Source organism: Amphiura filiformis, chromosome 7 (assembly GCF_039555335.1).
Source record: "Amphiura filiformis chromosome 7, Afil_fr2py, whole genome shotgun sequence".
NCBI lineage: Eukaryota > Metazoa > Echinodermata > Ophiuroidea > Amphilepidida > Amphiuridae > Amphiura > Amphiura filiformis.
The window spans coordinates 71,685,822-71,713,284 of NC_092634.1; the positions used below are offsets into that span (position 1 = coordinate 71,685,822).

The following is a 27,463-nucleotide window of genomic DNA, read 5'->3' on the forward strand; positions in this document are numbered from 1 at the left end:
TCGACAACTTCAACTCTGGGCTTTATACGGGCGTCATCTTGTTAGATCTGAAGAAGGCTTTCGATACCGTGCACCACAAAGTCCTTCTTCATAAACTCCACTTTGGTGTGTATGGCCATGAACTCAAATGGTTTGAATCTTTCCTTTCTGATCGTCAACAGGTGATAATGTGTCTAGTCCAGCAACAGTCAAGTTTGGTGTCCCCCAAGGACGGGTCCCTTCTTTTTACGCTGTACATTAATAACCTTGCCTTTGTTGTCACTGACACTAACTCTAAAGTCACCTTATACGGGTAAGTCTGTCCGTGACATCAATGACATAATCCGGGGACAGAATGAATACAGAAATCAGTAAGGTTGCTAAGTGGCTTAACACCTTCAATGTAAAAAAGACCAAGGCTATGCCTTTATGTACTCAACAAAACATGTCTCGTGAAAATGATGATTTGAAGGTGTATATAAATAATGCTTTAATTGAAAATGTGTATAAATTCAAGTATCTGGGTGTTTGGCTGGATCCAGCCCTAAACTGGAATGAGCAAATTAACAAAATCTGTAAAACTGTTTCTAAACGTAATGGTCTGCTGCGCAGACTCAAAAAGGGTTTACTTCAAAAACCTCAATCTCCTGTATGCTTACCTCACATGGACTACTGCGACTCAGTGTGGGGAAATGCTGGTAAGACCCTACTGAAAACGCTTGACAGGTTACAGAATACTGCTGGCAAAATAAGTCTTGGTCTCCCACGCAGATACCCCACTGATGTTCTTCTGAATACCTTCAAGTGTGACAAACTTGATGATCGTCGCAATATCCACCTTAACACCATACAGGCTGAGTCAAAAAGCAGTAAACTCATGTTTGAGGGCTGTAACTAGAGATCTGTAAGGAATCTGCTATAAATGAAAATATCATTGGAAAGAGTAAACTCTACACGTTTACATACAAAAAAGAAGTGTTGCAATTGCTCACAGCAAACTAAAGTTATACTTATTTGAATACAACCACCTATTTATGTAGCTGCACACGGCTGATTGATTTTCATCCATTTCAATTTCGACGAATCAGCAAAGTGCTAACAGGATTCATTGTTGAAATGACAACTATTGCTTTGAATCAATATTCAACAAACAGGATGAAGTCCATGACGGTACTGTAGTTTGTAGGGATACCAATTCAAGTCTTTTCGAACGATCCGGCAGAAGCTTGATTGGGGAATGTTGGGTAAAGGGTCTTGAGCTGATCTTTTGGTCTTGCTGTAACTCTAGCAATGTTCACTTGTAATCTAGCAGTTCGTGGTCTGCCTGAAGCTTCCGGTTGTCTGTTCTTATCCATGTACATTGAACTTGTTCACATTCTTATATCCTGCTCCCGTACATGGAATCCGATTAGCTGTGGAAAATTATTGGAAACGAAAAAGTCGCTGAACTTCATTGGGACTCTTAGTTTCAGGATACTTCGTCGACAGAAACGTGCGCTCCCGTGCGGTAAATTTTGGTGCCATGTTGTCATTTGACTGATTTCATTATAATGTAGTGCAATGAGGTAAAATTCATATCAAAAAGAACCCTTAATAACATGAGGGAATAATTATCAAACTGGGAATTTTTTAGCTAAAATTTTGTTATGGGAATTCCCAAAAATTTTGGCAAAAATTTGCACGTCTTCTTTAGGGTCACTGGGAATTCCCAATATTTTTAAGCATTTTTTTATCAAAATGGGAATTCCCAATTTTTTTGGATAAAATTTTGTTCTGGGAATTCCCAACATTTTTTGGTACAAATTCACATGTCTTCTTTAGGGGGGTGCCATTAATTTCTGGAATAGCCCATTATTGATCGAACCACACCTGCCACGTAACTTTGTTTGCATTTGAATATCGCGTCTTACCAATCAATATAATAGGTACTTGTGAAGTGAAGCCGTATGCAGCTACAAAAATGGGTGGTTGTATTCAAATGAGTACAACTTGAGTTTGCTGTGTGTAATTGCAACAATTCGCAGATTCCTTACAGATCTCTAGTTACAGCCCCTCAAACATGAGTTTACTTCTTTTTGACTCAGCCTGTAGAGCCTTAGCAACATCCTCCCACTGGCTTTATGTAACATCTTTTCCACAGTCAGTAACAGTCATGGTCACTCCACTAGATTTGCTAGATCCGCATCCCAAGGTAATCTTGTCCCTCCAACAAACCGAAGTGCCTCTGCAGTACGACAACAATGTAGATCACTTCCGGTAATTTTTACTGGTGTGTCCTCTGGTGTTACGTAACGCAATGTTGAAAATCAGCCGGCAAAATACGGTTTTTCAGAAAACATTAAAAAAAGTGAACGCACGAGTCATTTCTCCCTTCATTCGCGTATTGAGCCCATAGATAAGATTTGAAACATGAGTATAAGGCAAACAATAACGTGTAAAAGTTGAATTATTGCGGATAAAATGAATGCTTTTGGTGCGCGAAGTAGCCTAAAAAATGAGAAAAAATGCATGTCACAATCACTAAAATGGTTATATCTACAGGTTTGAGGAAACGCCGCTCGTATGCTTTTCTGAAATGATATACATTAATCTCCCTTTTGTCTTTGATAATATTTTGAATGTCCGCTTGAAGGCCCACTTTTTTCATGATTTATTTCTTGTTACTAGGCCTAAGTATTTAATATTTAGGCCTATATTCTTGATAGCATCTTCTCTGCTTATAGCCTAGGCTAATCCTGCATTCGATTTAATATCTTTTTTAATCCATTGCATTCAAGTTCTGTAGCTTTCAATATTAAATAAAGCATATCAAACTTAAGGGAAGGGGTATGAACGTTTGGACAGTATTGCATTCTGAATACGAAGAATGTCCTTCTGATATCAAATAATTTTGATTTTTGAAATTCGCAATGTAATACACATTTTATGGCAAATCATTAAAATTGATATTTTTGATATTTAACAGTACTTGAAGTAAACTTTATAAATCTGATGATTTATACTTAAAGTGTATGTAGGTGGGATGAAAAGCCGACGATCAGTTGAAAATTGTGACCTTTCGTATTGAAGATATGGATTTTTTCCCCAAAACACACAAAAAAATAGGTCTTTTTGGAAAAAAAAATCCATATCTTCAATATAAAAGGTCAAAATTTTCAATTGATCGTCGGCTTTTCCTCCCAGCTACATACACTTTAAGAATATATCATTAGATTTATAAAATTTATTTCGAGGACTGTTATATATCAAAAATTTGAAAATATCAAATTTTAATAATTTGTCATAAAATTTGTATTATATCGTAAATTTCAAAAAATGTAAATTATTTGATATCAGAAAGACATGCTTCGTATTCAGAATGCAATTCGATACGTCTGAGGTGCTCTCATGTCCCACAAAAAATACTGTCGAAACGCCATAAACGCTCATTCTAGATCCCTTAAGTAATTTGAAAAGTTGAAGAATATCTAACAAATAAAAGAACGTAAACACAGATTTTCACGACTAGACCCCTCCCCTATAGACAACATATATTTCACTGTAATTTTTGGCATATTATACAATGTATTTGTAATTTTTACACAATGCCCAACTTACACCTCGGATTACACCTAATTGGAATCAGCCAAGTTCGTTGTCTAGAGTAACTAACTTTGTTGTTTTATTAAGACATTAAATCCCCCATAGAACACTACAGATAAGCGGCCAAGATAATAAGTTTTTTCTTTTATTTTACCTCGTTATTTCTGCTTCAAATGATACAGAAACCCTTCCTGACACCCAGCAAACACAAAACGTTTTTTTTTTCGACATCATTCGCAAAAGGTTATAAAAGGTTGTCAGAAAACGTTTAAATGTCGGGTTATTTAAAGGGTATATTAAGGATATAAAACGTTTTCATAACATTAAAAAACATTTTTTGATATTCTATGCACATTTTTAACATAATGTTATTTAAGTATTGACAAAAAAATATTTGGCCAAAAATGTTTGCAAAAATAGTTTACAATACCATTTTGAATACATTAAAAAATATTGTTGCAATGTGTTTTCATACAAAACGTTTTAAAACGTTTTCATGACCTTTATATAACCCGACATTTTAATGTTATAAAAACGTTTTTACCTAAACCAAAAGCCAAAATATAACTTATTTAGAATGTTTTTAAAACGTTTTTGTGTTTGCTGGGCAGTTATATACTAATGCTATAAATGATTTTTATGATTTTTGGAATAACTTACCTTAAAATTTGCCAGAAATCGTTTATGGCTTTTATAAAAATATGAAAACTAGGATTAAAAAAAATGAGTTAAAATAAAATCAAAAATCAAAGAGAGGTGCTGGCGGGGTTCGAACAAGCTCGAACATTCAAATATTTACCACTAAGCCATGTGATTCGGTATTAATAGCAATCTTATTCCCACTCAGTTGCTCATTCGTGTATTCTATTTCTGGAATGAATTAACACCATCCAAATAATGTAACACAAACCTTTATGCTGACTTTAAAAATTGTTTGAATGTTGTGAGTATTATTTTCATGGTAAATAACCAACAATGGATAATTGACGATGGAAGTTTCTTTGCAGAAAAAATATCGGCCGTACAATATATCGCCTGACAGTAGTCACGCACAAAGATAAACATTTCAACATGTTCAATATACGACTAGGAATATACCCCAACCAAAATTCATGAAATTTTCAGGCAAGCTAACTTAAGTTATTATATAACATGACACCAATTTTTGAGTTGGGAGCTTTTTCTGGCATGATGATATGAACATTTTTGTGATCGTGACATGCAATTTTTCACTCCAAAAAATGGAGTTGGTATCCTTCCAAACTTGGGACAATTCCGTCTTTTAAAGACGAGTTTCTAGGAGCTTGGCATTCAAAATAAAAACCACCTTCATAATAGAAAAATGCCCTAACAACCGGCAGGCTGTTGAGGTGTAGGAGTGTGTGAAATTGGATTATTTATTGTCCCGTCTTTTAAACCTACCGCATTTAATATATTTTATTCAACAACAAGATCTTCAATCTAAATATCAAAACTTTTCTCCATCCAATGTTTTCTGCAGTTAAATTGACACCAGAAGTCAGGTTAGTGGACGGACCCACTCCTAATGAAGGACGTCTGGAAATGAAGTTCACAAACGAATGGGGTAGCGTATGTGATGAAGCTATTGTTACGGAGGAAGAAGTCACCACGGTATGTAAGCTCCTTGGGTACAGTGGACGGAACCAATCCGCAGGCTATGCTACAACAACACAGTATGGCAATGGAGATTTACAGAGAATATGGTATTATTCCGGAACATGTTTGGCGGGATATTGGCGGGATCATTCGGGGAAGATGACACTGTGTGCAAAGAACTATTATGGAGGTATATGTGACTACAATGATAGCGATGCTGCAGCGGGGATAGCTTGTGACGGTACATGTACTTACTTATTTTTTGATGGAGGCAGACCTCCATCCTGTGTTAGTCTATTTCATTTTAGGCACCACATCGAATTGTGTCCTATAGAACTATCGGTGCCCGGTTAGGTACCGATGACTCTTAACATCACTCACTGGAGATAATAAATTGTATCAAGCATAATAATTAAGAGTGGCATAGTGTAATTGTTTTTCATTTCAATAAAAAAAAAAGCGCTGTACAAATGTTCAGGGTACAATAAAAAGTGCCATCGGTACCTCTTCGGGCACCGATAGCGCTCTAGGACCACAAAGGATGTTGTGCCTAATCAATTACATTTTGACCTCTTTTGGTTGCCACACATTTTCAGGTGAATCAAGTAGTCATAAAGTCGCCAAGTTTCTTATTATTTTTCTCTTAACCATTATTCCAGATGACATTCCGCATCCACACACCCCACCCCACACCCCACCCACACCCACCCCTGTGTGTAAGGTCTTCTGTACGGTCTTCGTAGATTTCCGATAACATTTATTGATTTACATTTTAGACGATCCAGAATTGTACCAAACTGTCTCTTCCATTCCCCTGCTGGAATCTATGCTAAAAATGTCAACCAGAATCAAGTTTTTTTTTCATATTCCAACCGGAATTGGACCCTTTTTCACATTTCTTCCATAGGGAGTGAGGGTACGGAATTCATCTGGAATAGCAAATTGGTTGGTATAGCATAAAGTATAGTAGAAAACTACTAGAACAATTACATGGCTTGCGTAGAAATTTAATCTCAGTTTTTAGTTGATATTACAATAGAGATAAATGTGTTCAAAGGGTCATTCTCTGATTCTTTCTATTAGAATAATGATCGTTCCTTAAAGAAACAAATCCGTAATGTAATTTCATATTTCGTGGAGCTCCAAACAATGGTTGGTTACTTTTGATATGATAGTAGATCGTACTGGGCGGAGGAGGGGGTTTCTCAGTAAGGAAACCCATATGGAAATGTGCCGCAAACATGTGCAGCATTTTTGGCCTTTTGGTATATGATACAAATATTGAATGTTTATGAGTTCAATGGTAAGAATATTTTCATGAGGTGAAATATGGACTGTTCCATTCAACAAGGCTTTGCCGAGTTGAATGGAACAGTTCATATTTTACCGAATGGAAATATTCTTTCCATTGAACGAATAAAAACATTCAATATTTGTTTTATATAACTCATAAATAAGTTCCCTTGCTTCCACTTAATTTTATAAATCACCAGGAAAACAAAATAAATTAAAAGATATCTAAATGCATATTAATTTTAAAACCAACACCCGCACCTATAATTGGCGAGTCGAGGTGGAAACCTGAGACCTCGCGGTATAGGTTAAATCTATAACAAATTACCGAGTTGCAAAACTTTTCGGGATAAAAACTCGAACGGTGGTGATGCAACTGCAAATTTTACTTTTGCAAACCTAATCATACACTGAGTTACGCTGCATATTCACCTCATTTTTTTCAATCTTAGTGATTAAAGTCTAAAAATGAGCAAAAATACCTTTAAAAATATCCAGGGACCTCAAAATAGTGAGCATCAGTTTCTATGCCCACCTAACAACTACATCGCGTCAAACAAAATAATCTTGCGTCTTTGCGTATCAACACGCCGCGTCAAACAAAAAAACGCGTATCATTTAAATCGCGTCATCTCGCGACATCGCGCATCAACACGCTGCCTCTAAAGCAGCTGGGAATAAATAAACACGGGAAAATCAAAATGAGTGAGGAGAGTGAATGGGTGCTATGGGTTGGTGATATTATTTAACAATTCACGATGCATGGGTGACCATCAAACTTCGCAAACATGGCAAAAATACAAATTATAAATTTTTTGAGCATAATTCCTACTAATATAGGCCTACTGACTTACAAATTGTACATTTTATGTTTCACATAAATCACATTCACAAAATTTTTAGCAGTTGACTACGAAGAAGTACTAAAACCATGGTACTATGGACAGAGACAGATCAGAAGAGACAGAGCGGAGAAGAGGATGTGAGCTAAAGGGGGAAACGGTGGAAAGAACGGGAGGATAGAGGGCAACACGGGGGGGGGGCAACAAAAACAAAGTTGATTAAAATGAATTAAATGAAACGACTGATCATTCGGTAATAAATTATGGAGTTGGTAAAATTGTTCGCAATAAAAACTCGGAAGGTGCATGGTGATGCATTTGGTAAAATTGCATTTATTTGCGAACCGCGAAAGACGGGTGACCGCTAGTACCACTAATTATGTATTACACGGATTTCAATGGGAAAATGCCTAATTTCGGGTGGAATTTTCTCATATTCAGAACTCTCCCAGTTCAATGCCACTAATATCAGGTGAAACTATATGATTTAGATGCCAAATGATCAAAAATTCAACATAGGTTGACCTGAGACTTTTCTTGTTTTAACGCACTGAACCGTAAACACCTTAAAATGACAGTGCGCCCTCGAAGCTGAGAGTTACAATATGGTAGGGCGAATCTTACTATAAATAGGGGAATGTTGTGACTGACTGACTGACTGACTATGTGGGTGAGATATCAAAGGCTTCGTCAGTTTCGATCCAAATGTCGCCAAATTCATACGGGATATCGAGGAATATGCCGAGATGGTAATGCGAAAATTTGGTTGAAAACGGTCAGGAATTGGCTGCACAGTGAAAATGTGATCGGTTGCTACCCTAAGTAAACAAAAAAGCAGTCAGTTGCTAGCCAAGCCACGCGCGTCACAATGGCGTATCTAACGCCGAGGCGCGCGCGAATAGCGCAGCGATACCGCGAGGGTAACGCACTCAGCACTACGCCATCGCGCGCGTAAACGACGCACAGCCACGTAGGGCCTAATGATATTACGGGTGAACGACACGCTATGAGAGGCGGACGTAATAAATAGGCCTACGGGAAAAAGATGTGTGTACGGTTTATGGTATTATGGGATGGGATAACGGGATTAGGCCTACTAAATATCGTAAGGGTACGGGAGGAAGGAAGCAAAAATAATAAAGAAAGAAGAAAAAGGAAGAAAGAGCGAGCAAGCTAAAAAGGAAATACGGGGTATACGGGGTTATGGTTTACTTTAGGGTAGGCCTATTTAAGCTTATTTAGTACAGTATTTAGGTAATAGCAATACGGCGTAGTATTAAACGCCATTTAATAGTCTCTATCATAATGTAATCTGTTCAGCGATTCTTCCCGTTTTAGTAATCGCTCCCGTTAACTCAACTAGCGGAGGCCCGCGCGGAGCGCGGGCATTCCGCTAGTATTTACTAAAAACCGAAGCCGTGCGTATGAACTTTGGTACTATTACAACAAAAATGTCATATAATGAGAGAAAATGTACCATTTTGAAGCATCAAACTCTAAAAAGTACTTTTTTGGCTATATAACTTGATCAATTTCAGCAATTTTAATGCAGTCTTTTCGAAAATGCCATGAAAACAAATAGTTACTCGCCGTATTTCAATGTATCGCCCAGGCCTATTAGTGGTATTTAATCCCATACGCTCGCGCGTCTGTCAGCGTTGCTATGGTAGCTCCGCGTCCGTGCAATGGAAAAATAAATATTGCACGGGCGCGGAGTGCAATAGTCCTTTTGCAGCTGGTCGCTAAAAATAGCAAAAATAATCAATAGTAGTTGGCCAATCAAATGACAAGAAACTTTGTATGAGTTATATAACAATGAATGAACCCTCTTTCTACATGTTCTAGGCCAAATTTGGTATATGGATGGTCCTTTTTTTCAAAGATTCTCTCAATTTTTATAGCCCAATTCCTCGCTGTAGCCAACATTTTTGAAATCCCAAAAATTTGGCGGAAAAGTTGTAAAAATTAAGACAACTTGTGATATATAAGTTTTGATATATTGATGGGTCAAAATTTCTTGAAAAGTTGGTATATTGATGGGTCCACCCCCAGCCAAACCAAAATTGAATTTATTATCCATTCGTCATTATTGTGTGACCATAAATTCAGTGTATAAATTTGTTATTTTTTGTCTAATTTTTAATCAACCTTGCACAGGCTCTACACCAGCTGTTCCTATACGCCTAGTGGGTGGATCAGGACCATACGAAGGCCGACTAGAAGTTTTCAATGCTGGAGAGTGGGGTACGGTATGTGTGGATGATTTCAAGTCATGGGGACAATCAGAGGCTGATGCAGTGTGTCATCAACTTGGTTATCATCCGGGACCACAAGACAAAAGATCTCTTATCATAGGTAAACGCTCATCCTTTGCTTAAACAGTGTTGAAAACGCATCACCAATATGCACGGTGTGTTAGCAACTCGGACACGCTGTGTCTAATTCTGAAGGAAAATCGACCGCCAATATTTAATGTTAATATTCTGCATATGGCAAGCCAAACTAGGAGAACCCGGTTTTTTGATCGATAAATCTGTTTTCTCGATTGATAAACCTGGTTTATTAATTACTGAAAACCCTGGTTTAAAAAAAACCAAACAGGTTTTTCGATCGATAACCCTACTTTATCGATTAATTGCATCCCCAATGTGCAATAATTACTGAGAAACCAGGATTTTGCAGAATTCAGGCATTTGGATCGATAAACCAGGTTTTCTACTAATAAACCTGGTTTAGCGATTAATTGCACCATTGGCGGGTTTCTCGATAAAAAAAACAACTCCTAAAACCAAGTTTCTAGATCGATAAATATAAAAGTGGTTTCTCGAGAATAATTGCATATTTGGCTTGCCGTTGCAAAACAAAAGGGTGTCATTGGGTTTAAGCTGGTGAAAAAGAGGGTCATTGGGTGTAGCCAGAATTTGCCTAAAAAAAAGGGGGGGTCTATTGACAGGCACATGACGCGTATCAATATGGGTGGCTCATTGTACGTTTTGCATAAACGCCCCTCGTCCAATTTCCATATCAGGCTAAAATAAACATGCCTATGTCCCAAAAACCATAATGTTTCGATTTTCTATGTTTGTTTTTGTTTCATCCTTTGACCATTTTTGTCGCCAATACCGCCAACTTCAAACATGTTTATTGCAATTTACAAGCATATTATTGTAAAAACTTACGTCATGATTACCGCATAGTGTCGAATAGTAGACAACTATAAACCTCCGGACCTCTTCAAATGGAGATGGAGTGACCCATTCAGCTGAAACCCATCTGAAATTCACAGTCATGTATAACTGTGAACATGGTGAATAACCCATTATTGACTACAACAGAGGTGCAAAATCGTTCCTCCGTTGGTCGCTACCCGCGCTTGGCGAATCGCGCGACGCACTCCGTGGGTACGGTTTATAGTAATCTTGGATACATCCGTATACGTCCGTATACGATATTCACGACGGATAATTTTGCTTTCATTTTATAGGGTTTCACAAAGGAACAACAGCAAAATTATTCGGAGAGTCATCTCAGAATAAAATATGGTTAGATGACGTGCAGTGCACACCAGATAATACAGACTCTCGTATGATATTGAAGGATTGCAAACACAGTGAATGGGGAGGAAGTGGACTTTGCGATCATTCGAACGATGTTGGAGTCGTATGTGGTAGTAAGTGATAATAGTTTGAAATCTGGATTCGTTCGCTCTTTGCAAATTCACACCTTAGGTGGAAAATAAAATTGCATTGCGGGGGGGCAATTTTTTGTAGACCGAGGGGGGGGCAAGCGATTTTTGGCACACATTCATGGCGCGCCTTTTTAATAAAACGCTCTAAAAAGGCCTAAGGAAAACAGGCCAATTTTCCTGGTCGCTGCGCTCGCAACAGTATCTAGACCATTTAAAGTTTACAAATTGGGATCCTAAAATTTGTCAAGTGCCAAGGGGGAGGGGGTATTTTGGCTGGCCGGGGGGCAAGCAAGTTTTGGCACACCATTTGTAAATTTTACCAACCCCTTAAAAACACCATATCGTGTCAAAAAATGTTTTGTCTACATCTACATCTACATCTACAACAATACTTAGTAAAGTTGCCATAAAGGCAATATCTGACTAAGAACATGATTGCCGACACCGGTCGTCAAAAGACACGGCTCAGAAAAGGTAATTAAACAACAAATTAAAAAGTAATATTACAGAGTCCTGCTTTGAAGAGGCTCAACTTTGTGCAATCAAGTAACGAAGAGGGCAGATCATTCCATTCCGGTATTGTGCGAGGGAAAAAGCTGAATTTGTAGGTGTTGGAGGATGGACCCATGACACGAAATTTAGCAGGATGAAACTGACGAGTGTGAGTGGCAGATTGTCCGTATGTAGTTTGGGATTGGGACAGATATTTCTTGGTGCTGAATCTTGTGCATTGTTTTGAGTCGTGACGTTTTTCTTCTGTGCTGTAGTGTTGGCCAATTCAACTTGTTGAGAATATCTGTGACAGTGCCCGGGGTGTTCCTGTAGTTGTTGGTGCAAAACCGCGCTGCTCTTCTTTGTATCATTTCCAGTTTCTGTATATCTGTTGCGGTATGAGGATCCCACACTACGCTACTATAATCTAGGATAGGTCTGACAAGTGCGAAATACATTTGTTGCTTGATTGATGAAGGGCATCGCCAGAGGTTACGTCTTACAAACCAGAGAGCTTTGTTGGCCTTAGTTGCAATATTATTAATGTGTTCAGCCCATTTGAGATTATGAGTCAGTTCGATTCCAAGATATGGGTGGTGTTTTACGGTTTCAAGGTAATCTGTAGCCATCGAGTAAGTATGGATTACCGGGTTTCTTTTGGTGGTGATGCGAAGTGTTTTACATTTATTAGTATTAAATGACATTTGCCAGTTTGATGCCCAGTTCACAAGGGATGAAAGGTCTTTTTGCAGAGTGTCTGTATCTCTTGATGAATGGATGGCACGGTATAATAAACAGTCGTCTGCAAAGAGCCAGATGTTTGTTCCGCTGTCGATTTCATTTGCAATGTCATTAATATAAACCAGAAACATAAGCGGGCCCATAACGGTTCCCTGTGGGACGCCCGACTTACATGGACTGGGTTTGATGTTTCCCCATCAACGACCACGCTTTGAGTTCTTGATACTAACCAATTTGTGATCCACACCAGGATGTTTCCACGGATTCCATAATATTCTAGCTTTTGTATCAGCCGTCGATGCTGTACCATGTCAAATGCTTTTTGAAAGTCTAAAATAAGCATATCAGTTTGCTTGCCACGGTCTAAGTTTCTGGCCAGATCTTCCACGGTTATTAACAACTGTGACTCACACGAGTGATTTGCACGAAACCCATGCTGGAAATGAGATAAGATGTCATGTTGTTCTAAATGATCCATAATGTGTCTGAATAAGATGTGTTCCAGTAATTTGCATGTCACGGAAGTGAGTGATACGGGTCTATAGTTCGCCGGATTGCATTTAGTTTAAAGATTATTTTGTCAAATATTTTTGAATGAGGCATGTAAAAGTAATACAGTGTCCCATGCTTATACTAACATAATGGTGGCCCCAAAAAGAGCTGTCCGTGATTGGAAATATGAAAGATGTTTAAAATAGTACAACAACACTAGAAAAGAAAAAAGTCCAAAAGCTCCAACAACAACTTTTGAAATAGGCCTAACTAGTTCAATAGTAGATTTATCTCGTGTTTGAGAAAGGAGTTTTTTTGTTACTCTCTTAATATCTTAGAAGATTATATAGTGCATTATTATAGGTATAGACGAATCCAATTTCACGCATTCCTACACCTCAATGGCGGCCGTAGCTGGGTCCCCGTCGGCTCAATCTCACCTAAAATGTGAAATGATGCGGCCTTGGAGGCTTTTTTAAACTGCATTCTATCACCCGTGTTACACGTAGACAAAAGAATGATGACAGTTTACAACACAAAAGAATCTAACATCGATTTTTAAGCGGCTTTAATCCACCCAATTGGGCAGTCACAACACCAGTTTGGTGTTGCGGGGACCCGGTAAAAGGGGGTCTTTCGGAGCTGTGAACCGGGCTGTGAACAATTAAAATGGGGTCTTTTGGAGCTGTGAAAAGTCAAAATCAAGGGTCTTTCTTGGCTTTTTGGTTGAAAATCGCCTGAAAAAACAAGAAATATGAGGAATGAGCAATTGTTGGGTCTTTTAGAGCTGAAATTATAAAAATCTTTCGGAGCTTTATTTTGGTGAAAGACAGGGGGCCGTTCGGAGCTGCGAAACCCAAAAGGGGGTCTTTCCGGGGAGCATACCTGTATGGTCATTTGTGTTGAGTGCCCCCCCGGGGAATAGGGTTGCCCGCACCCCAATAAAACATCGAATTTTGTTTTTGTTTACGTTAAAGGGGTCAAATGAAGTTAATTAGTTTCAAAAGCACTGAAAGCACCATGCGGACTAATTCACCTTCAATAAAGTTGTCATATTTATTCACTAGAAGATCCCTCTTTGTCTGATATCCGGTCGCTGAATCAACTATTAACTATTCATACCTTATTCAGGCACATATCAGATGTATTATTTATCAACTTCACAAGCAATCAATTATGTCATATGTACTCAAATGGGTGAATGTCGCAGTATAGATGTAGGTAGTGGTTGAGTTCGGAAGTGAATCAATGTGTCATGGGTCAAAGGTCAAATGGGTTCAAATAGGGTTAACTTGCTATAAACATTGTTTATGAATATCTACCAACATATTACCTTAACACTTATTACGGGGTATCATATTTAAGGGGATTTGCCATTTGGTCTAATACCATTTGGTCTCATATTCATTTCATCTACATCCATTTCGTCTAAACCCATTAGGTCTATATCCACTACGTCCAATAATCATTTGGTCCTTTAACCATTTGATCCTTTAACCATTTGGTCCGATAACCATTTAGTCTAATAACCAATAAGTCTAAAACCATTTAGTCTAACAACCATTTAGTCTAATGCTCATTTGGTCTATAACCAATAGGTCTAATAGCCATTTTGTCTAATACCATTTGGTCTACATACCATTTAGGTTATTAGACCATACGAGTATTAGACCTAATGGTTATTAGACCAAACGGTTATTAGACCAAATGGTTATTAAAGAAATATTAGACCAAATGGTTATTAGACTATATGGTTAGTAGACATACCGGTTATTAGACCAAACAATATTAGACTTAATGGACATTAGACTATATGATTATTAGACGAAGTGGCAATTAGCCTTTCTGGTAATAGACCAATTGAATAGAGACTAAACGGGAATTAGACGAAATGGTATTAGACCAAATGGCAATAGACCATATTTATTACCATCATGAAAGCATCTGCAAACCGACATCGCCTGTCTAATAATTACTTGGTACAGTAGAGATACTAAAATAAATACCCGGGATCGATACACGTGAATGTGCTATGCACGATGATGATATTCGGACGAAAATCTTTGGATACCGGGGTAGAAAATGATGAATATCTCCCGTAAAATTTCCTATTAAGCCAGATGTGGTTCCTTGCACTTGAATATACATGTTGAACAGATATGATAGTCGTTAGCTAGCGTCTTGAGAAAGAAGCTTGCGTCTTGAACTCAAAAACTGTCAATAATTCTGATTTTGTAATGCAGAATTATATAGCGCAGTGTATAGGTCAATCGTGGAGGTAGTCTAAAAGCAATGACCTATGGCGATCCATGCTAACTCACACCATAGATTTTTGATAATCTATGATCGAGGCCAGTCACCGGGCTATTGTCAGTAGTCAGATGTCCTTCGGCCCATTATGCGTCTCAAAACTATTAAACAGGTCGGAACAAAATGGCCATGCGTGGCGGTGGATTCAACCTACCATGGCGATTTCTGCCATGAAGATATCGGGGCGATGACACTGTGATCTGTACTTGGTATATAACGCATATTTAACTATGTTCACACCTACAGCTATATCTCCATACTCTCCTTCTATTGCCTTGGTTGACGGAAATGGACCAAATGAAGGGCGACTTGAAATCAACTTTCAGAAAGAATGGGGTACGGTGTGTTTCAATGAGCAGTTTGACTATGGGAAACTACCAGAAATCGTATGCAAGCAGATTGGCCTTGCTGGCTACGGTACAGCAACATTGACGCGGAAATTTGGAGCTGGTCAGGGTCGTATCTGGTTAGAAAGCCTCTGGTGTGATGGCACTGAATATGATATAGATACCTGTAGACATCCAACTTGGGGTACATCGCAATGTAATCATACTATGGACATTGGTATCATATGTGCAAGTGACGGTATGTATAAGTTTGCATTTGGAATTTTGAGGGAAATGACTCTTTCTCAAAATGTGTCCTAAAAAACCGGGCCTAAAACATGTAAAATTTGATAGGTTTGCCATCTGCAAGGGGAATGATAGTTTATAGATTATTATTTTCCCATTCCTATTTTTAAGACCTTACACCCTAGGAGTGTATGAATTGGGTCATCGAGTTTGGGATTCGCTGTTTTTTGTTTTTGTTGAGTGACAAAATTGCATGGAGTTTGCTACAGGTCGATGTCTGTACCAATCTAGGAATGTGTCATACATTTTTGTCAATTTTGATATTGTATCTCGGAAATCTAAATTACATTCTAAATTCTTGAAAACCTTTTAGTTTCTGACCCCTGTGTGTGGCCAAAATATCTGACCCTCCCCTTCCATAAACCTTGGTATAATTTTTAACAAAATGTAAGCAAGTTTAAAATTTGACCCTGTGTAGACCTTTCATTGACCCCTACGCTCATACCCACCACCATATTAGTGGCAAACAAGCAGAGGGTGTCGCTTAATTGCAAACATAAACATCTCACAAAAAGTAACTAACCCCCCTTAAATAATGGCCATTATTAAAAAAGGGGCTATTTATTGTATTGCAAATCTGTAAAATGCGTTGGAAGCAGAATTTATTTCTGCGTATTTTGACACCTCATTTGATACGATAGCCGAGAAAACAATAAAACACCGGTCAATTTAATGTAGTGAGGTCCAGATTTGAAAGTTGCACTTACATACAAATTCTTACAAAAACATTCAGTTATCATTCCACCGATTTCCTACAACTTTCAAATCTTGGGGTACATTGATTTAAATGTACGCTGTGACGTCAATATTCAATCAATTGCTACAAATGAGGTGTCAAAATGTGCAGAAATCAATCCTGCTTCCAACGCATTTTACAGATTTGTAATACAATTACCCGTTTTTGAATAATGGTCATTATTTAAGGGAGATCAGATGTTTATTTTAAAAATAGGCTGTGAAGGAGGCAACGCACTGGTATAACTGACGGAATTCAGTTGCTAGCGGAGAGTGGAGACAATGTGTCAAAAGGATTTGTTTTCATTGTTTGGTTTTTATATCATTATTCTCACATCGCCGGGTAGATGTCGTACTAGTCATCTCATTCCCCCCACTAGGTTTGAACCCCATGGTAGAAATCTCCGTAATTCAAGTGCCTCATCAAAACTTCCAGTCAGAACATCCAGGTTTGCTAATAGTCCAGTGCCATATTTTATTAATTTATTGAATCTACTATCCTTTTGCACTTGCCATTTTAAACAGTTTTGATGTATTACATGTATGCAGGTGTCATTATTATTTATATAATTTATATATGATCTCTTTATTTGTATGTGTGAGTGGGGGCATGAGGGAGTACCAGGTGTTTTTGGAGTATATTTGAGTTCAGTGATATGTGTGGTGTGGCTGTGGTGGGGATTAGGTATGTGTGTGTCAGGTGTGTGTGAGTATTGTGTGCAGGTGTGGGTGGCTGTTTTCTGTGGTGGTTGGGTGTTGTTTGTGTTCAGAGGTGAAGGGAGCGTGTGTGGTGGGCATGCTGTTATGTGTGCATCTGCATGCATGACAGTGTGTGCACTCATGCACCCTTCACCTGTGTACCCTTTTTCCACCCACACCAACTCACACCTGCATGCTGATGTTTTGAGGCAATATCCATTTATGCTTTATATGTGCAATATTTTTCATCTTTTATCTTGCATTATTTGAATTTAAATTTGTTGTTTATATATTTTGTATTTGTAATTTTGTAATATTTTGATGTCTTTTAATTAATGTAAAAATTGCTCAATTTGGCCTTAGGTCCACGATACTTTTTTTAAATAAAATGAAATGAAATGAAATGAAATGAATACGTATTAAAATCAAAATATTTTTCGACCAATCAAACCCAGTATACACCTCGTTTTCTCTCTAAGAGTTGGTCAGTCTGCAAACTCATGTTCTCAATTAATATTAAAAATTTGAATACAAATATCAAATACCACTTGATATTATTGTACTTGTTTTCACAATATTATTGTATGTATGTTTTAATTTTTCAGTGTATGCGGGATCTGAAACAAGCCAGAGACCTTGTAAACTTGGTATAGCAATTGGTTTAATGGTGGCTACATGGTTATGGCTGGCATCCGGGTAATACCTTTATACCTCAAAGGTCGGAAGCCGCAACGGTTTTCATCATCCAGAATTTGAATAACTGACAGGTATACATATTTTAGCTCATGTGCATTCTTCGTGGGAAGTTTTTAATTTTCCAATTTTGAGGTTTTTACATATCTTAAATATAGAGATATTTTGCTCCACAACGCTGTTTTCCCCAATGAAATCGGACATTCGTAAGCGAAGATATTGAGTTTGTAAGTTATGGTATTATAAAATTCGAAATTGAGATATCGGCCTTTAAATATATTATTGACAATGTTGAGAGTAGGAATTACCTTGAAAATGTCTCAAAATACAAGATGCCAGTTATATTCTGGTCTGAAACTATCAGACAATATTTTTAACATTAATAACATCACAAATTTGCAACAAACCCAAATTGTGAAAAAATCACCTGCGGGCAGATTTTTGGCTATTTCTCCATTTACGATACTGCCCAAAAGTGTCTGCTTTTGACATGACACGTCACATATGTGCTCGTTTGGTATAAAATGGTGTTTCACTGAGTGCGCCTGTCACTCTTTTTTTTAAATATCCTGTTTTCTATTTTATACTGGTTTAAAATTTAACTGCTGTATGTATGTTTTTGAACACTGAAATTTTGATTAAGTTTATGTACAGCAGTATATTTTTACTTTTAACTTCGGGTCTTTCTGGTTGTAAATATTTGTCTCTGTATATTGGTTTTAAAGCTTAAATGTGTTTTTATCATTGTATTTGTCACGGTAGCGCCTAGAGGCTGCATTTTAATCTCAATTATGATGTATTATTAGGAATTAATATAATACCTTTCTTCTTCAAATGTCATAATCCGCAACGGTTTTCATCATCAAAATTCTGGAAAATACCTTTATACCATAATACTTTATATATATTTTTTTTTAAGTGCAACGATTTATAGTGCGCTATTTAGGCACAACGCCTAGACGTTGATCCACAAGCCTCAGCACACTTTACATGTTGTCACTGACCCCTACGGCCCCACATCATTCCATAAACCATTACACAACAACTCATAGTTCAAGAGATTTCAATTCATATGCACTACAATCGTGCCAATCATGTTAAAGTTGTCGTATTTGGCAGAGTAATATAACTAGTAATAGTACCTACAGAGCTGATTAATCCAGAGTTTTTCGGAACTAGAGATAGATGCCATGTGTTGCGTCGCGCCAGATGAAGGGGACTAGGGAGAGCGGGGAGTGTTCGCCCTATTTTTTTCTGACCAGCCTAGCGATGTCAATTTTAATGTTAGGGATGATCTGGTTAGCTCATGTGAAAGCCCTATGTCTTAGCTATATACAGCCACAATCCCAGAACTATATGCCTTAAAATAGCAACAGGATAGAGCAAACAAAAAAGTTTTGCAAAGTGGCGAACTTGCCCCATATTGGGGCAGGTTCGCCCATATGGTGGGGTAAGTTCACCCTAATCACAAAAAAAGGTTTAACATTGCATAACAATAACATATTAAATGCAAACATTTAGCAAGAATAAACAGTGCATTCATTCTCTTCTGGGGAGTCACTAAATTTGTTGCAGGTATCGGGTCAGGGTAGAATGTAGGGGTCCAAAGTGAGCTTAAACGTATCATGTTTACAACTTCGGGGAGATTATGGATTAGGACATAAACAGTGGTATGAGTAATACTGATACCACATAACTTTACAAAACATGATTTTCCGTAGTTTTACCTTGTTTAATGGTATAATTATCGATATTTTGCATAATACGCTGATGGGGCAGGTCCGCCCTCCAGTTTGGGGTAAGTCCGCCCGGGGAAGATATAGGGCGAACATGCCCCATCCTCAAAAGGGCGAACGTGCCCCTAGTGCACATTTTTATATTTTCTTCAGGGTATGGAAAATACAAATCGAATAAGGAGTTTATAACTGCATTAAATCTTTGACAAATCCCATATGTTCCCAATACAGATATCCATTAAAACCATTTGTATTTATGTATCAATGATAATACAACATTATGAATGCAAGAACAAATTACGTTTTGGTGTAATTTTTTTTTTTTTTCTGCAGTTCGATGAACATGTCCCTAGATGTCGCGTAGTTAATATGAGAAGTTTATAATGACCTATGTCACCTAATTTGGCCATCACTAAATTCCCCGATAGCCGTAGTGCTGAGAAACAAGGGGTGGGCGAACCTGCCCCTAGGGCGAACACTCCCCGCTCTCCCCTACATGTATTATAGAAGTCGTGGCGCTTAGGGGGGGGGGGCATGATGGGTATAGACATGTGCAAATCCTATTATGCGTAGATATCTCATCAATAATGAAAATTCTAAATAAATTCCAAGGGCCCTTGGGTTTATTTGATGTACGATATTGTGGTGGACAAACGTTTACATGGTGTTCTTGAGGGGAAGTGGTTGAAGGGTATGCATGATGGTAAGAATGTGGATAAGATATCCCTCCCCGCCCGTGCCAGTGATCAATAAAAGACAATGACACCATGGACCGTGTGTTGAGTGGCCTGACATTTAGGAAATATCTGTTGACCTACGAAGTATACAATGTTTAAAGGTTTTGTGCTAGCATAGTGATAACTGGAATAAGAAAGAATGAAATCTATATAAAACATTCGCAAAAATTCGTAAGTTATTCCAGTATTTTATTTATAATTCACCTCTATATAAAACATCATTCTGATATGAAGATTTGGGGTATGGGTTACAGGTTAATGATAGTATTAGACAATAAAAGGTGTTAGCAAAATCAGGTACAATTAGTTTGGCTACATGCAGTGTTTGTTGAAGGCATGCTGAAAGGATTTTAATGTACCGGTACGTGTCTTGAACTGTTTTGATGTTGCACATAATTTTGTGTTATGTTCCTGTGGTTGGAGAAATGACTGTTGTTGATGAAGAATTCTGGTGGTGAGAGGATGCATTGCCCATACAGAGAATGCATCCTCTCACCTGCTGATCAGCCCATCCCTGCATTTAGTACATTAGGCCTATTCCCTGTGAGCTGCCAATGGTACCGTTTTACCACAGCTGAGCTGTAATACTTTTGATACGTAAACGAAAACACCCCCACATTTCTGCGCAACACTCGCACATTTCCGCAAAAAAGTTACATGCCTGCAAAAAAGTACACATGAGTGTTGACATTGTTCATTGATCACTCTCATTCACTCAATCCATGTAGTTTCAACCAATCAGAACTTTTGAATGGTTGTTTCTTTTTTTATAATTGTTTACACAAAAGTATTAAACTCATTGTACACTCACTCGCTGAGTTCCAGTCTGCCCGAGCGATTTGTCTCTCTAGTATTAAGCTCATTTTACACTCACTCGCTGAGGTCCAGTCTGCCCGAGCGATTTGTCTCTCTCCACTTTGAAATACAAACAACGCTACCGCCGATGACGTCACTAGCGATTGTCGCTGCAAAGTTGAATGGAAGTCAACTGGCAGCGAGTTGACGTTCGGGAGGCAAGCGACTGATATCGATTTATCGAGCGTCAAGTCAAGTGACCAAAAAGTCGCCAAGCGTCAAAATCGCTACTAGCGAGTTGGTAGTATACAAAGCTATACAAAGCATGTTGTCAAAATAACCTTTTAAATTAGTCTGTAGTCTGCGATGCGGCGATGCCACATTCGCGATCTACAAGGACTATAAATGCAAAAGCACCGGGTGGCCGGCGATAGGACCAAACGCATGCAAACAACCGATCATCGCCTGGGATCATCGCATTGCCTGGGATCGTCGCATTGCCAAACGACACAATCTAAATTCAGCTTTAGCCTTTAGTCACACTCACAATGATATTGTCAATGAAAAACAGTCAATAACATTGCATGACATCCATGGCAGCATCCGTACAGAGTACACCCGGGGGGGGCACTCAAATATAATGATGTAAGCATGCGTGACCAAAAAAACGCGTGAAAGGGGGTGTTTTTCTTGGTTGGGCACGTTACGCGCGTGACGCGTTAAGGGGGCAAAAAACGGTGATTTTCATGAAAAGGGGTAGTTTAAAATCGTTTGTAACGCATTTAGGGTACCATTTTAATCCGCTTTTCAAATCTGCTGAAACTCAGATTCCGAAAAAAGTTTATTCCAGTGACGGAATTCCCCGTTCGTCAATATGTCATGCAAATATATTTCATGACGTGTTACATGTGCTTTAATCATGGCCTCGTACTTTAGATATGTAAAATACCATTTAGATTAAAAAACGTGCATATTAATTAATGACGTCATATAAATGTTGCTTGAATTATGATGTGTATAGTTCAGTGGACAAAAGGGAAACGAAAATACCCTATCGTGTATTTCAAAAGATTTTCAGGACCTCTATAGCGGGCTCTATAGATTCCTCACATTATTTACTACTCCTGCTGGTAGATCTGTGAGTTTCCCCTTCTCTGGATTACTTTAGGAACTTATATTTGCAGTAGAAAGCGTGAAAAGGGCACACGATATCGGGACTCGATAATCAACTTTAGGTGCCGAATTCGGAACCAAATACGATGTGAATACTGCTTAACGTTGCTTCTGGATAAATTACATTCATTCTGAATAACTGAATTCATCGTGTCATTATTTTTTAATTAAAGTGGTATGGTATACCGGAGCTGGGGGGGTATATCCGGAAGGGGTAGACTTTTAGTGTTCAATGACAAGTTAGTAGACCTACAAAAATTGTTCAATTTGTCAAAATCCATCAAAACTTGTAAAGTGGATCAAATTTAGACAAAAACTTGTTTATAGGGGTCAAAACTCAAAATTAGACAAAAACTTGTTTAGGGGGTCAAAATTAGACAAAAACTTGTTTAGGGGGTCAAATATTTGGGGAAAGCGCGCTAAAAACTTGCTTAGGGGGTCATTTTGCTCACAGAGGATAACTTGTTTAGGGGGTGTTCAAAAAATATTTGGTCACGCATGCGTACACTCTCATATTTGAGTGCCCCCCGGGGAGAGTACAGTATATGATTAACACATTAAGCATCACACAAAAACGGATTCCTGATGGTCGATCATGTTCAATTCTAATGATTTTCACTATGTGATGATGTTCACTGTCACATGATCACGACTAGACTGTGCATACGATATACTGTGCATTGTATTTAATTTAAGCTTACTTATCGGATTTTCGTTAAGATCAGAATTCTGCACCAGATGCATGCGTATTTACTGTACGGTGTAAATTAATGACCCGAAATTTTCCGATATTTGGGTGTACTTTGGCGTTAGAAATCAACATTTTCTCATGTACAGACACTGCTGAATTTGGTACGAGATGAAAATTTACAATGTCACGAGTTTCAAAACACATTCCTTTTCACTAAATTATCTTTCGCAGGGTCAAGTCCACGATTTCTAAATTTACACTTTTGCGTAGCGATTTTTTAAGGGCAAATAATGATTCGATTGTAAAATCTACACAATTACTCCAAATCGGTCAAATTTGGTATCAATTTGAAGAGAAAAGATCATATTTTTCACTTAGCCATCCATCATGGCAGCTCTCTGAAGTGTTTCTAGTCTTTAGCCATCGATTGGTGACGTTTCCGAATGCTTCCGAAGACGAAGGAAGAACGTCATTAAACTCTGAGGGTGCGACAAAACATGTGATGTCACCAAATCTTGTGCTCTATGACGAAAATTCACTTTCTGCGTGACGTCAAGGGTCTATTAGATCTGTCGATTAAATGCACTTTTTTGCCCAGATCTATGCTGTTTCGTATATTTATCAGCGTTTCCAACCCTTTTGAAACCATTCTAAGGCATTCCATGCGCTACAATGTCAAAATTGTGGCTACATCATAGATATCTGGGGCATCTTTACCTGGTCTTAGCATCTGAAAGTAATTGAGGTGTTTCATCAAAGCTTTGTCGTGTGCTGCCACCTAGCGGTGGTTCCGGGAACTTTGCGTCTAGGCTATGGAGCCATTTCAATAACACCCCTCCCCATTTAGTGGAAAAGGTCATTGAACTTTGCACAGGGGGTCAAGTTCAAAGCTACTCAAAGTTGCTAAAAAACCACACCATTGTAATCCTCCGGCCATAAGGATTCAGAAAAAAGTATACTTTGATCTTTCTATGACGTGCGTTATGGAGTTATGGGCAAACGCATGGGGCAAAAATGAACAACAGTTGTGAAGGTCAAAGTGATTCAATAATAGAATTCAATGCGACTCATTAGGTATAGTCCAATTTTGTTGTATTACCAAGGTAACGAATCACCTTACATAACGCAAACTATTCTTTTCCTGATTTCTCATGGCAAGACAAATAATTTACGACTGTTTTCAACAAAACCGGAGCAATTTTCATTTTCGCCCCCTGTGGAGCTAAGATTAGACATACAGTAAGCAAAAGAATTAAGGTACCAGATGTGTTCACCCCTGTATATCCTAAATTAAGACAAATGTGTCAAAATTAAAACAAGCAGTCGACACCTGTACTCTTTAGCTCTGATTTAAGACCTTATTTGTTGAAATTGGTTGCGAATTAAAGAAACGGTGATCCAAAACCTAATGAAGATGCGAAATAAAAAGTTGCACTTTTGTGTTCTAATCAAGGAAAGCACGACGCTAGTTTTTCGTGCTAATCAATGAAAGCAAGGCGCTAGTTCTCTTGTTCGCGAACGCTTTGTGTACAAATCAATAGGGCGTGGAATGTGGCAAACTGCAACTTTTACATATGCATTCCTTGGGTTTGTTGGATCGTCATGTCTTTATTTCTTAAACAATTTCAACGAATGAGGTCTTAAATTCGAGCTAAGAGATGCAGCTATTGGCTGTTGGTTCCAATTATGACATATCTACTTTTATTTAGGATATACAGGGGTGAACGTAACTGGTACCTTAATTATTTGGCTTACTGTATGACGATACAATGTTACCTATTTTGTCCATAACTCTATAACCGCACGTCGTAGATATGTCAAACTGGATCCTTATAGCCAGAGGATGACGATGGTGTGGATTTGGAGCAAGTTTGAGTAACTTTGAACTTGACCACTGTGGAAAAGTTCAATGACCTCTTCCCACTAAATAGGGGTGTTGTTGAAATGGCTCCATAGCGTATAATGATAAGCTCTATAAGAAATGTATGTATGCAAAAATATAGCACATTTATCATGATTCTTGCTGGAGTGTGTTATCTGTCTGCCAAATGGAACAGATCATTGTACATTACATTTATAGGATATTGATAGGAAAATGTGGTAATTTTTGACCAAGCAAAAATAATTTTTCAAAAAGAAGAAGATTTGGGAGGGTAGTAAAAAGATTCCTCTATTCACAGGTTTTTAAATTTTTCAAATCAACCAAACGTATGTCCAGTTATGCAAAGAAATATTTTGTAATTTGGGGGGGGTATTTCTTTTGAAAGGTTTTTTTTAGCAGGTCGAGACGGGAGGGGGGAAGGTTGTTTGGCATGCCGAGAGGGGGGCAAGCATTTTTGTCAGAGGACGGATAATCATTGCACAGCCCTTATTCATTTCCTTAGATTAAAATACTTACACGATGTAGATCAGGAGATCATTGGTTAAATATCCCATGAGGTAGAACTGACTCTATTTCTTTGACCTATTTAGGGTCTACCTGATGTTGTGCGACACATATGCCCGGGAATAGTCTTGTGTGTGGTGTGCAGTAATAATAATGCTGAAAGCAAAAGAGACGGAGTAAAGGGGCTATACATGTAATGTATGTCTAAGCAGAACATTTAAACTCCTCAACAAAAGTTTGGAAAGTTTTTTCAAGCATCTATATCTCAAATTATTTGTGACATATTTATATCGTGTTGCATATCAATGGATAGCTACAATACTCCACTTTACAATGACACCCCATTTGAAACAATAACATTTTTCACGGCTGAGTACACGTCTTGTGAATGTAGTGGGGTCTCAAAAAGAATTTGCTAAATTGACCATTATTCTGTGCAGCAAGCTGCAATCCCATAACTTCACAATCTGGGACCTAATGCAATCCTCCAAGATGACACCGCTCGCCCCACATAGCACGATAGTCAACGACTACCTACAGAATATGGGAGTAGAGTCAAAATGGCCTGCGATCAGGCCAGACACGGGGGCCAGACCTCAACCCGATTGAACACTTGTGGGACCAGCTTGATCGTGCTGTGCGTGCAAGCCCATATCAGATATGCAACCACATTGAATGACCTGCGACGAATCCTGGTTGAAGAATGGAATTCCATCCCACAGTAACCTTTAACCAGGTCGGTGAGCAGCACGAGGAGAAGGTGTCTGACTATTGTGGCTGTCTGTGTTTTTCCACCCACTATTGAGGTTAGTGGCTAGCGTTGTTTGAGCACAGAATAATGGTCAATTTGGCAAATTCTGTTTGAGACCCCACTACATTCACAAGGCGTGTACTCAGCCGTAAAAAATGTTATTGTTTCCAATGGGGTGTCATTGTAAAGGGGAGTATTGTAGCTATCCAGTGATATGCAACACGATATGAATATGCCACAAATAATTGGAGATACAGATGCTTGAAAAAACTTTCCAAACTTTTGTTGAAGAGTTTAGTTGTAAATGCGAAGAACGATGCTGAGAATAATGTATGTCACATTACTCGTCGATGGTCGATAGACGTCCCAATAAATCGGACTTAGTCACCGGTCAGTTCTACAGAATAGATCTCCAAGGCTAACGATGGTTAACTATGGAAACATGTTATAAAGGACGTCAAGAAAATTTTCTAAGTTATTTATTTTGAGCTCTTTCGAGTATCGACGAGTAATGGATATATTCTCTAGATTTAGGTTTTGTCTGTGACTGCTAATGTGAGGCCGTCGTAGGTCGTACGGGGCTCAAACCCGGTGGTGGATGTAGTTCTGTCCTGGCAAGAAGAAGTTTATGTTCGTTAAGTCATTCGATCGACCCCGGGGCCCCCTCCCAGGGTCATTTGAGGTCAAATGACTAAAAACTGTCATATGAGCATGAAACTAGGTCGTACGGGGCTCAAACTCGGTGGGTGGGTGTAGTTCTGTCCTGGCAAGAAGAAGTTTATGTTCGTTAAGTCATTCGATCGACCCCGGGGTCCCTCCCAGGGTCATTTGAGGTCAAATGACTAAAAACTGTCATATGGGCATGGAACTAGGTCGTACGGGGCTCAAACTCGGTGGGTGGGTGTAGTTCTGTCCTGGCAAGAAGACGTTTATGTTCGTTAAGTCATCCGTCCCCGGGGCCCCTCCCAGGGGTCATTTGAGGTAAAATGACTAAAAACTGTCATATGGGCACGAAACTAGGTCGTACGGGGCTCAAACTCGGTGGGTGGGTGAAACTTGGTAGGTACAGTCAACATTTAAAACAACATTTTTTGAAGGTCATTTTGGGGTCATCCAAGGTCACCACGGGTCATCTGAGGTCAAATTAGTAAAAACTCATATATGGGCATGAAACTTGGTGGGTACAGTCAACATTTAGAGTTATAAGTTTATGTCATTTTGAGGTCATCCAAGGTCACCCAGGGGTCATCTGAGGTCAAATTACTAAAAACTGTCGTATGGGCATGAAACTTGGTGGGTACAGACAACATTTAGAGCCAAATTTTGGGTAGGTCTTTTTGGGGTCGCCAGGGGTCATCTGAGGTCAAATTAGCAAAAACTGTCATATGGGCATGTCACC

General features: G+C 38.5%; 1 protein-coding gene across 1 annotated transcript in view; it reads left to right on the forward strand.

The window, feature by feature from the left end:
- Positions 1-19,036, forward strand: part of LOC140157578 (scavenger receptor cysteine-rich type 1 protein M160-like) — a 33,443-nt gene extending 14,407 nt beyond the window's left edge. The window contains exons 5-9 of the mRNA XM_072180818.1: positions 5,063-5,419; positions 9,471-9,668; positions 10,798-10,983; positions 15,283-15,621; positions 17,708-19,036. Coding sequence (XP_072036919.1) covers positions 5,063-5,419; positions 9,471-9,668; positions 10,798-10,983; positions 15,283-15,621; positions 17,708-17,802 — 1,175 coding nt within the window. The 3' untranslated portion in view covers positions 17,803-19,036. The remainder of the gene's footprint in view (positions 1-5,062; positions 5,420-9,470; positions 9,669-10,797; positions 10,984-15,282; positions 15,622-17,707) is intronic.
- Positions 19,037-27,463: the final 8,427 nt, after the last annotated feature.